At 44.9% G+C, this 14640-nt stretch overlaps 1 protein-coding gene across 1 annotated transcript; it reads left to right on the top strand.

The window, feature by feature from the left end:
- Positions 1 to 952: 952 nt before the first annotated feature.
- LOC103720070 (asterix-like protein) lies at positions 953 to 14275 on the top strand. The gene is made up of 3 exons (XM_008809604.6): positions 953 to 1148; positions 10211 to 10311; positions 13915 to 14275. The coding sequence occupies exons 1-3, from the start codon at positions 999 to 1001 to the stop codon at positions 13979 to 13981; spliced, it is 318 nt and encodes a 105-aa protein (XP_008807826.1). The 5' UTR covers positions 953 to 998; the 3' UTR covers positions 13982 to 14275.
- Positions 14276 to 14640: the final 365 nt, after the last annotated feature.

Here is a 14640-nt window from a genome sequence, read left to right as displayed (position 1 = left end):
TTGAACCTGGTGCAGGTGGAAAGATTGAATCCAGGACCAAGCGACCGTTTATTGACTCCCATACCATATCAGATGTGCCGTTCATCTGTGCCGAAAATAGATCTCAGCCATCTGTCAATAAAAATATTACTGATATGCTCCAGCCCCGTCTAGCCGTCACTATCGATCAACACTAGCCATTACTATCGATCAACATTAGGGGTGCAAATGGGTCTGATCGGATCATGAGTAACTCCGACAAATCAATTTTTTACTCGGATCTTAATTTTGGAGCCAAATCCGACCCAATAGGTCGGATCCACCGCTACAATTTTTGACCTAATGGGCCATTCGGGTCGGATCGGGGCCATGTATAATCCAGACCCAACCCAAAAAATTTAGGTACGATTCTACTTCGGGTTGAATCCGGTTCATGTCAATCCATTCATGGCTTCAAAACTTGTATTTGCACCTCTGCGGGCTGCAGCCCGTGGGCCCAACAAATTTTAATCGGTTGCATTGGATTGTAGAATTGAAAATCTACCAAATTTTAAATAAGTTAGGTCAAGCCAGATCGGATCCGATCTGAAAAATAGAACGGATCCAATTTTAGAATCCGATCCAGCCCTATGGTCCTTCAAAATGGGTCGGATCTAAGCTGGTCGGATCAGATCGGGTCACAGTTCAATCCAACCCATTTGCAGTCTTAATCAGCACCATTCATTTGATCTCATATCTACTCGTACGGAGGCTCCTGTATGGTACCAAAGTCCTCAATGCCACGTCACTACAACTATTTCAAGATGTCCGGCACCAATTCGCAATTGCCAAGGATCGCCATTTGACGATCGTTAAGCCTAAACTCATGCGGCGCTCCCAACTTGCGGTCGAATTCCTTGACCATTAAAGCCGGCATCTGTATCTCCGGATTCTACGAGGAGACCTCTTTAGGTCTTATATTAGATCATATTGGAATTTGGATCCGTGGAAAGGGGCGGGGAAGAAAGAGAGGGGAAGAGATGAAGGAGATGAGCTCAACCGCGAGCGACCCGAGGCAGCCATCGACGGCGAGGCCCTACGTGGCTCCGACGCTATCTCCGCAAGATCTCCCCATCGACTACTCCGGATTCTTCGCCGTGATCTTCGGAGTCACCGGCGTCATGTTACGAGTACGCACTCTATCGATCCTTCTAAAGCCTCCCTTTCTTATAGAATTCAAGCTTCTTTTTTTAAGATCCTAAATTATATGTGTTTAGATTTTAGTCTTTTCTCCGGATTTTGTTCTTTATTAGTTCCCTAGCGTTTTATTCTTCTCTTTTGTAAAAAATTTCAATTTCATCGCAGATCTGTTAAACATATAAGTTGCGTTTTTATTTTATTACATTTCGATTGTTTCGTCAAAGTCAAAATCAAGAGGAAGGATGTGACGGTGAATAGGGATTCACAAAATCACCCTGAGCACTTTTCTTTTTTTTTTTTTTTTTTTTTTTTTTTTTGCTTTTTTCATTCTTGTTTCCTTCTCCAAGGTTTAGGAGAATTGTGCAGACCGTTTCCAAATTGAAATCGAAGAAAGCCATAAAGCTGCTCAAAACTTTGATAAAAATTAGGAATTTAGTAGAAAATAAGGTAAGTATGGCAATACTACCAGTTCCTATGAACAAATGGAGGCACAAACTATTGCAAATTGGAGTAAGGATGATGTTGATTTATCGAGAATATTGAGACTTTTAGCTAGTTCTGTGTTGCTGGACCTTCAGTTGAACTTGTTGGGGGAAAAACCCAAATCATCAGGAAGATGCTGTATCAAGAAGCGCCCGATGTAAGGCAGCCAGCTCGGCCAGGCGCCCGACCAGAGGGCGCCGACCAAGGGACAACCGGGCCGCAGGCGCCCGGCTTAAAGGCAGCCAGCTCGACCCGGCGCCCGACTAGAGGGCACCGACCAGGCAATGCCCGGGCCGCTGGCGCCCGACTTGGGGCAGCCAGCCCCGCTCGGCGCCCGGCCGGATGCCACATTCCGAAGCATCCCACCCTAGTACTCGGCCTCGGCCTGACACCTTTCGGAAGCCTAACTTCAGACACTCAAATCTCGCCATATCAGGCTACCGTCAGACCATTAATGCGCATGGCCTCTGCAGGCCTCCAGCGCACTCAACCATTAATGAGCACGACTTAAGATGATCTCCGGATCACTCGACCATCAAAGCGTATGACCTTCCCTGATCTCCGGTTCCCTCAACAATCAATGCGCTTGTTATCTACGGACCGTAGGCCCTCCACAGCAGGCGGTTGAACCACTCCACCAGGTCCGATCAACCACGACAGTTCACTGACTCCGGTCTGATTCGGTCAGATCCCCCACGACGCCATTAATGCACATGATCGTGCTCAATTATCACAAAGAGGACAATCTGCCCCGTCACTTCCCAGGTAATACAATATCCCTCTAAAAAGGGGAACCTCTCCATCGGGGGGGGGGGGGGGGGGCGCCGAAACCTAAGAAAAAAAGAGAAAGATCCTCCTCCTTTTCTCCCTCTTACTTTCCCCCTCTGACTTAAGCATCGGAGGGCCAGCGCCGGGAACCCCGGCCATCGGCTTCTTGCAGGTCCTCCGGAGAATGCCACCCGCCGACGTACCGCCGCCCGCCATTCCAGCAGCGGAGCTCCTCCCCTTCAGCCGACGGTCGCCCCGGGGTCCAATTTCCAGCAACAGTTGGCGCTAGAGGAAGGGCCCGAGTCGCGGTCATGAAGTTGAGGAGTAAAGGAGCCTCCAATGCCTTCCGGCGTCCTCCACAAAGTTCCGGACACTCTGTCCGGAATTCACCACCTCCGGCTGATTCAATTTTCCAAGTTCAGCCGGAACAGTTCAATGTCCTGGTGCAGCAAGTCCAGGCATTAGCCGCCGCCGTCCAAGGCCTGCGGCGCGAGGAAGCCCTATCTACGCTCGCCCCGCAGGCCCAGGTCTCGCCGGTGCTTTCTCCAAACGACCCGATTCTCCAAAGCCAGAACCTTCACGGCTCTTCCAGGGCCAACAACGAGGAGCGAGTGTCTCTCCGGAGGGAGCTGCCGGGGGGATCTTTAGACAGAAGACCCCAGCTCTCCGAAGCTGAGTCGGCACCGGACCACCGCGAGCCGGAGCAAACTACGGTGACAATTCCCCGGGCTGGGGAGCTCGACAGGAAAGTCGAGAACCTGGAGTGCCAGATTGAAGCGCTCCGCAGCAGAAAGGCAAGGCATGAGGGGGACTTTGAATTCACCACCAAGTCCCCCTTCTTCCGCCAGATCGAGGACGAGCCGATGCCCTCGAGGTTCAAGATGCCTCAAGTGAAGCCTTACAGCGGAACTACCGACCCCCTCGATCACCTGAAAAACTACCGGGCTCTCATGGCGCTGCAAGGTTCCTCGGAGGCCGTGCTCTGCAAGGCCTTCCCAGCGACCCTCCGAGGGATAGCTCGACTCTGGTTTTTCGGGCTGAAGCCAAGTACGGTATCCTCTTTCGAGCAGCTTGGCAGGCAGTTCGCCACCAACTTTGCTGCCAGCCAACGCCAGCGGCGGACGTCGGACTCCCTCCTAGATATCAAGCAGCAGGAGGGGGAATCTCTCAAAGAGTACCTCGACCGCTTCACTGTCGCGACCTGGGAAGTTCGCGAGCTCGACCAGTCGATAGCCATGTCGGCGTTAAAGACTGGAGCTCGCTCCTACAGATTCCTCTTCTCCATCGAGAAGAGCTTCCCAGCTGACTTCACCGAAATGCTGGCCCGGGCCCGAAAGTATGCGAAGGCCGAGGAGGCCATCGCCTCCAGGAGGGGCGCGACTGAACAGGCTTCGAAGAAGCAGAAGAAACGCCGCGAGGAGCGCGGCCACCGGCGAAGCCCATCTCCCCGTCGAAATAAAATTTTGCCACGACTAAGGAGTCCACCTCGGCAACAGAGATGACGCAGAACAAGGTCCCCGCCCCGATCGAGGTCTCCAACACGGAGGTATGAGAATTATACTCCCCTCAACGCTCCCCGGACGAATATTCTAAAGGAGATCGAGGGCCGAGATTATTTCCGGCCTCCACCACCGATCAGGGGTCCCGGAGCCCACCGCAACCCTAGGAAGTATTGCCGCTTCCACCGAGATCACGGTCACACCACGGAGGACTGCTTTCAGCTTCGAGACGAGATCGAGGCACTCATCCATCGCGGAGTATTGAACCGGTTTGTACAAAACCGGCTCGAGGAACGAAGGCCAGCAGAAAATGCCAAGCAGCCCGGAGTCTCAAATGTCAATAGGCCCATCGCAGGCACTATCGACACCATCGGAAGAACCTTGGTCGGAGGGCCGGTCGAGGAAAGGGACCCCCAAAGCGCCTGCGCACCTCCGAAGCCATCTCATTCTCGGACGAGGACTTGAAAGGGGTTGAAGTTCCCCACGATGACGCGGTGGTGATCTCAATGATTGTAAATAAGTTTGATGTAAAACGTGTTCTAGTTGATAATGGAAGCTCGGCAAATATTTTGTATTATGCTGCTTATCAAAAGATGGGGATGGCAGAAGACCAGCTTCGGAGAATGAATGCTCCGCTGGTTGGATTTACCGGGGATTCGGTCCCGGTTGAGGGCGAAGTTGGCCTCTTGATCACAGTCGGGCTCGCCCCCCGAGAAAGCACCGTAGAGACAGACTTCCTTGTGGTCCGCCTGCCCTCAACCTATAATGCCATTCTTGGACGACCAGGGCTGAATGCCCTTCGAGCCGTGGTCTCGACCTACCACTTGCTCATGCGATTCCCTACCGACCAAGGAGTCGGCGAAGTTTGCGGGGACCAGCTGATAGCCAAACGATGTTATATGGCGGCCTACAAAGCGAAACGGCCAAGCGAAGTATCTGGTCAGCAGGAGTTATCGGCTGAGGTGTCCACTCAAGCAATGGACCGCACGTTGCCCATCGAAACCTTGGAGGTGCGGGACCACCCTTTGGAAAAGCGGGTGGAACAGCTAAACCGTGCAAGTCGGCTCCGGCCTGAGTTCCCTGGAGAAGGAACAGCTGATCGGATTCCTCCAGGCCAACAAGGACATCTTCGCCTGGACGCCCGCCGATATGCCGGGAGTTAACCCCGAGGTCATGGTTCACCGGCTCCAGGTGAAACCAACTTGCAGACCCGTAAGGCAAAAGAAGCGGGGATCCGCCCCGGAACGACAGCGAGCAGCGGCCGAGGAAGTGGACAGACTCCTCGAGGCCGGCTTCATCCGAAAGGTCTCCTATCCGGATTGGCTCGCCAACGTGGTCCTTGTGAAGAAAACCAATGGAAAATGGCGTATGTGCGTGGATTACACTGACCTGAACAAGGCCTGCCCAAAGGATAGCTTCCTCCTTCCGAGCATCGACCAGCTCGTGGATTCCACTTCGGGGCACCAACTCTTAACCTTCATGGACGCCTTTTCGGGATACAACCAAATCCGAATGGCGCCAGAAGACGAAGAGAAGACAGCTTTCATCACCAACACGGACACTTATAACTACAAAGTGATGCCGTTCGGGCTAAAGAATGCAGGAGCTACATACCAGAGGTGGGTCAACCACATCTTTAAGGACCAGATAGGCCGAAACATGGAGGTCTATGTGGATAACATGCTGGTAAAAAGCCGGACAGCCGAGTACCATGTGGCTGACCTCAATGAAACATTCTCCAAGCTCCGGAAGTACCAAATGAAGCTTAACCCGGCTAAGTGTGCGTTCGGAGTCACCTCGGGCAAATTTCTGGGTTTCATAGTGACCCAGCGCGGAGTCGAAGCTAACCCCGAGAAGATTCGGGCACTGCAGGAGATGGTACCACCACAGACAGTCAAGGAGGTACAGCGACTCACCGAGCGGATCGCGGCCCTGGAAAGATTTGTCTCCAAGTCGGCCGAGCGGTGCTTCCCATTCTTCAGAATTCTCAAGCGACCAAAGGACTTCTTGTGGTCGGAAGAGTGCCAACAAGCTTTCGAAGAACTTAGATGCCTTCTCGCCTCTCCGCCGCTGCTCACCAAACCTCAACAGGGCGAGCTTCTCTACCTGTACTTAGCTGTCTCCCCGGTCGCAGTGAGCTCGGTCCTAGTCCGGGAAGAGGACAAGCTTCAAAAGCCTGTCTACTACACCAGCCGGGTTCTCAGAGATGCTGAGACCCGATATTCTAAGCTGGGAAAGACAATCTTCGCCCTAATCATCTCAGCTCGAAGACTCCGACCCTACTTCCAAGCCCACACAGTAGCCATACTGACCGACCAACCAATAAAGCAGATCCTACAGCAGTCGGACCGTGCCGGGAGAATTGCTAAGTGGGCAGTCGAGCTCGGAGAGTTTGATCTCGAATACCGCCCAAGACCGGCAATTAAAGCTCAGGCGCTCGCTGATTTTATCGTAGAATGCACCCTGCCAGACGACCCCGAGCACCTACTTATACCAACGCAGGAAACCCCGAGGCCACCCTGGGTCCTGTACGTAGACGGCTCCTCGACCTCGGGGGGTAGCGGAGCAGGACTCATCCTCACCAGCCCGGATGGAGTAGTTGCTGAGCAGGCCCTACGCCTCGAATTTTCTGCCTCGAACAATGAGGCGGAATATGAGGCACTCATCGCTGGGCTCAAATTGGCAAGAGAGCTGAAGGTCGAAGACCTAAAAGTCTATAGCGACTCCCAGCTGGTCGTAAGCCAGGTTTTAGGAGATTTTGAAGCAAAGGAGCCCTCAATGCAAAAGTATCTTCATAAAGTACGGGAACTCATATCCGCCCTGGGCACCTTCAATATTCAGCATCAGGCTCAATAACCTTCCCGCTGGGGAGGCTATGTTGCGGGAGGGGGAGGGGCCTTGAATTTAGTCCCACATCGGCTAGTAGCGGGAAGGTTCTGTGCCTTAAATGGGGGTTGGAAAACCTTTCCTCTCGAGGCGCCTTTTGAAGGGCAAAACCGTGAGGGCAAAGCGGACAATACCTCGGGAGGAACGCAGTCCTCTTTCTCTGCTAGCTTAATGTGGGCTAGGCTATTGTGTGAGGCTCCGGCAGAATGTCGTCCCCGCAACAGATGGCGCGCCAGGTAGGGGCGCCTCCTCCGACCGTTGACTACCCCTCAGGACTGTGGAGGCTCAATAACCTTCCCGCTTGGGGGGGCTATGTTGCGGGAGGGGGAGGGGCCTTAAATTTAATCCCACATCGGCTAGTAGCGGAAAAGTTCTGTGCCTTAAATGGGGGTTGGAAAACCTTTTCTCTCGAGGCGCCTTTTGAAGGGCAAAACCGTGAGGGCAGTGGTCTCCCCAAAGCGGACAATACCTCGGGAGGAACACAGTCCTCTTTCTCTGCTAGCTTAATGTGGGCTAGGCTGTTGTATGAGGCTCCGGCAAAATGCCGTCCCCGCAACAGAACTAGCTATGGCATAGCTTATTGAATGGACCTTGGCATAGCTTGTTGAATAGACCTTTTCAAAGATTCTTTAATAAACATGCCCCTACCATCACCAGCAAGAGTATAGGTGCGGTTTGTTTAGAAGCTTTGTAATGTGGCTAATGCCTCAAGCTTGTGAATTTTCTAGCTTTCTTATTTAGCATTAGAAACTATCATAGTTAATATCAAAGTAGACTAAATAAAAGAAATGCTTTGGTAACACAGAGACCTAACGCAACGGGAAAAACAGGGCAGCACAGGGAATCTGTAATTGCTCCTTCATTTGGCAACCTGTGTGGTGCCAGTTGAAAGGAAGAAAACCTTTGTAGTTTTATTGTATGAAATTTCTTTATTACCGTAACACTGCTCTTAAAATTGGCATTAAAAAACATTTTGTCCACATTTTATTTTATTTTAAAGTTAATAAACAGAAACAGGGAGCATAAATATTGTAGTGTCAAAACTGCTCTGGGACAATACCCATTTAATTTTGTGCAAGAGGATTTTTCTTTCACAAAAAAAAAAACTTATTTGGCTTTCAGAATTTAAGAATGGATGCAATTGACATCTATTTTGAAGTTCCAATTCCCTTTACCCTTCCCCCTGTACCTTTTTTTTATTATTAAAGTGCATGAGAAAATTAGATGTTTACTCTCACTGTAGTCCGGAGTCAGGACTATGTAGCATGGTCTTGACTGTTGATGATGTCAAGTTGAGGTGAAAGTTACCTGATCAAGGCATCTATTTTGGTAAGACTTGAGTCCTGCTACCTATGTTGCTCATCTTCTTCTTTTTTGTCCTATGTGCATGTTTTCTTCCAGGTGTTTTAAGCTGAGAATGCTGATATGACTATCGAACATTGATCCTGTCTAGGTCTAAATTCATCTTATTTACTAGATGCTTTGGAAATATTAGGAAAAGTGTATTGGATGCTGAGGCATTCTTCATGAATATCCTTGTGCACATGCATTTTCCAGCTCTCCCGTGCTGGTTCAACTGCTTGTAATGATTGGCTTCCAGAGGCTGTGGCAATAAATATTTTATTTGCAATTGTAACTTCTATGAACAAATTCGTCATGCCTGGTCTTGCGTTGATATTCAGTAACTTTGTTGCTTATGCTGTACTTCTGATTTACAATGCATCTTCAGAACACTAATAATTTTTTGGTGAAGGGTTGGTGATAGTTGTTAATAGTCTGAATTGTTGGGATTTGCTATCAGAGGTGAATGTGTAACTAAATTTTGGCTGCTGTGGTCCAATCTAGAACCAATTACAATGTTTCTAGTGGTCTTTGTGATGATATTAATTGACTTGAGATGCTTCCACACTTAAAAAAGCACATTTATTAATTTGGGATGAATTTCAATTTTTAGGTTCTCTCTATTCATGCATGTATATGTGCATGCAAACACACATGTATATATAAATATGTGTGTGTTTGTGTTTGCTATTTTTCTTTTTCTTTGACTTGTTTAATCCAAAAACCATTCACTCTTAAGTCGATAGAAACATTCCAATCCCCAAAAATAAAACTACGAATTTATTATTTTATTCTATTTTTATTAATTATTTGATTATTAGAGTTTAATCAAAAATTCAAATAGAAGTAGTTGTACACTATCTAATATAATATTTACATAATAAATTATGCTATAATATAGTAGAAACTTATATGATGTGTACTTGATTTCCAATCATATAGTTTTACTATGGAATGATTATGGTGACGTATTAATGTTTTGTATACATATTTTATTCCAATCAAGTTTTAAAGTAACAACCATTTTAACAGTTTGAGTCCCCTTTGTTATGTGATATTCATAATGATTGGAAGATAATAACAGCCATTATAATGGGTTATTTAGGGTTATATGGGTCTCAATAAGGTAAATAAAGACCATTTTCATAGATATTATTTTGTATTCGATTTTCTATATCAATTTTTCATCCAAAAGTGAGGGTGAGCCTTGCACAACAGTAAGGTTATTCCATTGTGATCTAGGTGTGACAGGTTCGAAACACATAAACAGCTTCTTCGCTTGTGGGGTAAGTCTGGGTACATTTGACCCTCCTCAGATTGTGCAATGGTGGGAGCCTTGTGCACTGGGTTGCTCTTTTTAATTTTCATCAAAGAGTGATTATATGAATTGAAAAATAATAATTTTCTATCAAGGGAACAATGCTGAAAAATAACATAATTATTTTTTGAAATCGCACATTTTAGGACAAATAATTGCCACTAAATGCATCAATAAAGTTGCTGGTAGGGTTCCATTATAATGGGATAACCATGTTATCTAAATCTTTGTTCACAAACTAATATTTAAATTGATAAACTTTATTATAAAGATATAATAAATTATAGTTTTGATTATGGTTCCCCTCGTAAACATGTTTTTGCACTTACATTTTCACTAGTATATATAGTCTGTGTAAATCGTACAAGTCTTGGAAGCCTTGAACTTCAAGTCAACTCATTATTGTAGTTCTATAGTTAATGACGATACCTATAAATCTCTAACTACTCAAGTGTTGGAATATAGTAGTAGAAGCAGCATTTTTTGAGTTTTCTATGGATTTATTTATTTTCTGTCAATGTTTTGGTTCAAGAACGAGCAAATGTCTGCTTGGTGCTCGGTGATTATGATGATGATACTGATATAGACATGCTCTGTCATGAAGATACTTGAGTTTTCTAGTTAACCTCTTTTTTGTGTTTTTGTTTCACTGCATTTTCCCCCAATCGCATGGTTAGAACTTCGAACAAGCTCACTAATTTGATTGGAATTGTTACACCTATGATCTTAATAAATTTTTCTCCTCCTGTGTGTGCAGTACAAGCTTTGCTCTTGGCTGGCCATAATTTTTTGTGCTCAGTCTCTTGCAAATATGAAGAATCTTGAAAATGATCTCAAACAGATATCTATGGCTATGATGTAAGTAATGCTTTCAAGTTTTGTTCCTTCTAGCTTTCTATTTAGATCATTGTTTGTTTCTGCCTAGATGGTTTGTCAGTAAAAGATCTTTATTATTAATTCATTATTGAATTCTATTTGCAGCTTTCTTCCATTTCATTTTTCCAGAATGTAGCTTAGCTAGGAGCATGCGTAATTTTTATTTAAACTTAGCATAGAATGAGATATCACATTATGCTGCTATGAATTTTAGAGTTCTCATCCATTAATTGGTTGATAAACAAAGCATGGAGTCAATATTGGAAATGTAGTATATTCCTTTGTGGTTCTCATGGTAAGTTTGAACATGTCTAGGTAAATTACGATTTCTTTTTCATGTTTTGCCTCTCCATTTTTTTGATATAGATACACTTTACAGTTTAAGGAGAGTACAAGTATCCACAGTGTTCCTATCTAAGCCAATGATTAGAAGGTTTGAGAACTGATACATAATGCAGTCCTTCGGAGTTAAGCGAACTGTTATTCCCAACTCCATATGTGATCCCTACATGACATGATTTGTGGCTTAAAAACCCATACCCATCATTGACCTTGGAGAACTTTCAAACATATGCTCTTTTTGTGAGATTGTCTAAGGATGACCTTGGTTCAAGTCCTCTCCACCCTCATTGCTAAAGCCACTTTTGTCTGACAGCTGTGCTTACATGGACTGTCTTCACTTGTCAAATAATTACCTTCTTGGTGATTTTGCATGTTTTACTCCATCACCTTGACCATCAGTATCTTGGCAGCGTGGAAGCAAAAAATGGACGGGTAAGAAAAACTAGAATGAAGTCTTCGTTTCCAGTTGGGAAGTCTAATTTTGAGCTGGTAAATCACAAGGTCTGAACTCTGAAACTTGGATGTAGAGCTTACCCGCAGCTGCATGTCATAGATGTTAGTACATCTCTCCACCCTTTTTGAAAAATCACTATAATGAAAGCGGCTGCCACTTACTATCAAAAAAGAAAGCATCTGCCACCTGATAGCCCCTGACGTGTTTTATAGAAATTGATGGAAGGCACAAAGCCATTTCATAGCATCATAACATGAACTTAAGGTGTACAGAGACTTGCTTTTGGAGTGGAACATAATCATTTGTCATTGACATACTAAATGATACTTTCTCCTCTCTCCAGTCCAAGGTTTAAAATCATGGCTGTTATAGCATTATAAGAGCTGTTATTGTGGTACTGGCTGCCCCCAGTCAGTCCAACCAACTTCCTTGGAAACCTGTACCATGAAAATATTGAAAAAAGCAATTTGATCCATATGTAGTTTATCTGTACATGATTCATTAACCTCTGACCCTTTACACTCTGTTAAGGATTCCAACTTTGTAAGAATCTAAGCTTCAAGTGGGATTCTTTTTAAAATATTTTTAGATAAAATTCTTTGTTTATCAAATATGAAACAACTCCACCTTTCTTAATCTGGTCACCAACACCTTCAAAATACTATGTGAGGCCAACATGTCTGGTTTCTTCCCACTTTCCTTTAAAGGACATAATCTGGTAGTCGAACATTGAGCTTGAGCACCACCTCACTCAATCTGGTCACCAGCACCTTGGAGATGATCTACAAAGGTTTTTGGGTCCATAGACCCCAAAATATTCTCTCTATATAACACGTGCACACAAGCATGAATTGGTTCATTCAAATCAAAGCGATAGAAGGCAGCCTTCTTCAGAAAATTTATGCTTGCCACTGAATGTAATTCAAAAAAGTCATCTCGGAGAACAGCTGTTACAGATTAGTAAGTTTTAAGTTGCTGTAAGGCTCTTAGAACAAGTAATTTCTGTTTGTGCAACTCCTTGGGCCAGGTGCTTGATTTGAATGATTTTTTTATTCGATATTCTACCCAATCAATTTGTTGATAACGTGTATGTTAATCGTTCAACCATTCTGGTTGATACAGTTATTTTAATAGGTTATGTTGGGGAGCGTATGGGGACCCGAAACTTTAGTCCTACATCGGTTGAGTAGCGGAAAGGATTGTGCCTAATAAGGAGGGGCAACCCCTTCCGTTCAGAGGCGCCTTTTTAAAGGACCAAGCTGTGAGGGGAGTGTGGACCCATAAGAGCGGACACCGCTCAAAGGAGTCCATCCCCAAAGCGGACAATACCTCTCGAGAGAATGCAATCCATTTTTCTGCTCTAACAGATGGCACTAGAGGAAGGGCCCCATCGTAATTTTTCCGCACGAATCCTTCCCGCTAGGGGGGCTAGTGTTGGGGGGCGGATGGGGACCCGGGACTTTAGTCCCACATCGGTTGAGTAGCGGAAAGGATTGTGTCTTATAAGGAGGGGCCAACCCATTCCCTTCGGAGGTGCCTTTTTAAAGGACAAAGTCGTGAGGGGAGCGTGGACCCATAAGAGCGGACACCGCCCAAGGGAGTCCATCCCTAAATCTGACAATACCTCTCGAGGGGATGCGATCCGTTTCCCCTGCTCTAACAGGTTTCTTTAAGATTGTGCTTTCACTGTATTAGCTGTGCATTTAAGTCTCTATCTTCAGGGACTGACTAATAGCCTCTTCACCCCTTTCTACTCTTGCCATGTTCAGCAGAATGACAAAAACTGCACCACTAAGGTAGATTTCACATATAGGATTCTAACCAGTAATGTAAGTCTTTTCGTGTGTCAGTTGGTCGTTTTAGGTCCTAGTTCTGTATCACTCAGGAATGAGAAACCAATTATGGAAAGGGTAAACATCACATGGGGAGCCAATCATAAATTCCCAAATCTTGAATAAAACCTACTTTGGCCCATGAAATCAACTATATAGACAGGATAATATTTTTGACTAAGGTTAAAATTAATAGAAGGTTATCGTGTCATTATGTCTAGCAACAATACCCTCTCTGTAGATTGATCGATCTTAAACATAATCGAGCCTCCCAAATGATTTGTTTCATACTGGGGCCTGAAAACTTATATAAATGATGCACATTCTCATGCACCTTGCCTATGCTGGCAATCTGAGGAGTTTCCATTTACTGAGACGTTACAAGATCATTTTGCTTGTTGACATCATTTGGACTTCAGAGTGAAGGAGTTCGACACACGATGTCTTATGAAATGGGTGCTATCCTGTTAATTTAAGCAGTTTAGGTAGTCTTTGAAAAAAAATTGATCAACACCAGTAGCAGATGAAAGAAGATACTGTACCATAATCTTTTCTTCTTTTTTCTATCAATTTCTGCCATTTTATTTCTTTTCCTTAATGCTATGAAAGTACTAAAAGAAACTCTCTTGTTTTTTGAACATATCCAAAGTAAGGAAGGATGATACCTTATTTCAGGCTTGAAGCAATATATTTAATGTCCTTGATATTTCATGTGGTTGGCAGTACTTTTCTGCAGCATGTACTTTATGTACTTTATATCTAAATGCCATGCTGTAAAGCTGCTGGACCTTTAAAACGAGCTACTTTTCATTTTGATGGTATGCCTAATTCTGTTGTTACTCAATAATGTATTCCATGAATAGTTCCCTGAGAATAAGCAAATTAACAAAAGTGAAGAAAGTATTGTTCAATATCAAAATATTAAGATGAATATACTAATGACTCAATCTCTATCAGGTTTGCGATTATGGGTTTAGTTACAAATTACTTCGGCCCTTCTCGTTTAGCCAGCAAACAGCAATAATTTCAGTCCATGACGCGCAGTTATCTGCTATCATCTTTCGGACAATTTGTTGGATCTTAGTATGGAGATTGAGCATCTGTATTTCTTGTCATATACTGGGATTAGACTATTCTAAAAGGTGCTCAATGGTGCTTCCTTGAGAGTATAACTTTGTATTGGCAGTGCATGGTGATCAAATTGATTTGGTTGTATTCGTACTGATTTCAAGCTTTGTGCATTGCCCATCTCTTAGTTGGATAGCCCTGACAGTTTGCGTGGTAATTTTATCACAGTTTGTTTTTCTCTGGCAGCAAATTAACTTGCATGAGTATAGTTGTTGATCACCTATTTTGTTACAGGCAGCATGGTTTTGCTGTTTCAGGTACCAATCAGCAGACCTGCATCTGACTTCAGTCAAAGTAAATGCTGTTTCAAGATTGGAAAGCTTAAACACATGGTCCTTTGTCTGATGGTTATTTCATAATTAATCCTTTTTGTTTCGTCCTATAGACTGATTTACATCAGTTTCTATACATAGTTATGCAGGGGCAGTGGCAGGGTAAAGGGTCAGTGTATACCCCCTTCTCCCCTTCAATACATGCCTCATCTCAGGCCCCACCATCACCTCTTTTTCCATTTCCCTCACAATTAAAATGCTCTCTTCCCCTCCAGGTTGCACT

This window comes from Phoenix dactylifera, chromosome 1 (genome assembly GCF_051530095.1).
Source record: "Phoenix dactylifera cultivar Ajwa chromosome 1, Ajwa_hap1_PhDact_Kaust_v1.1, whole genome shotgun sequence".
Lineage (NCBI taxonomy): Eukaryota > Viridiplantae > Streptophyta > Magnoliopsida > Arecales > Arecaceae > Phoenix > Phoenix dactylifera.
The sequence above is the reverse complement of the archived record's forward strand: the minus strand, read 5'-3'. Positions and strand labels throughout refer to the sequence as shown.

Bases quoted from the DNA above. Each gene is read 5' to 3' on its own strand.
- LOC103720070 (XM_008809604.6), top strand. From the start codon at position 999: ATGAAGGAGATGAGCTCAACCGCGAGCGACCCGAGGCAGCCATCGACG. The intron at 1,149-10,210 runs GTACGCACTCTA...CTGTGTGTGCAG, and splicing joins TCACCGGCGTCATGTTACGA to TACAAGCTTTGCTCTTGGCT. The intron at 10,312-13,914 runs GTAAGTAATGCT...AATCTCTATCAG, and splicing joins CAGATATCTATGGCTATGAT to GTTTGCGATTATGGGTTTAG.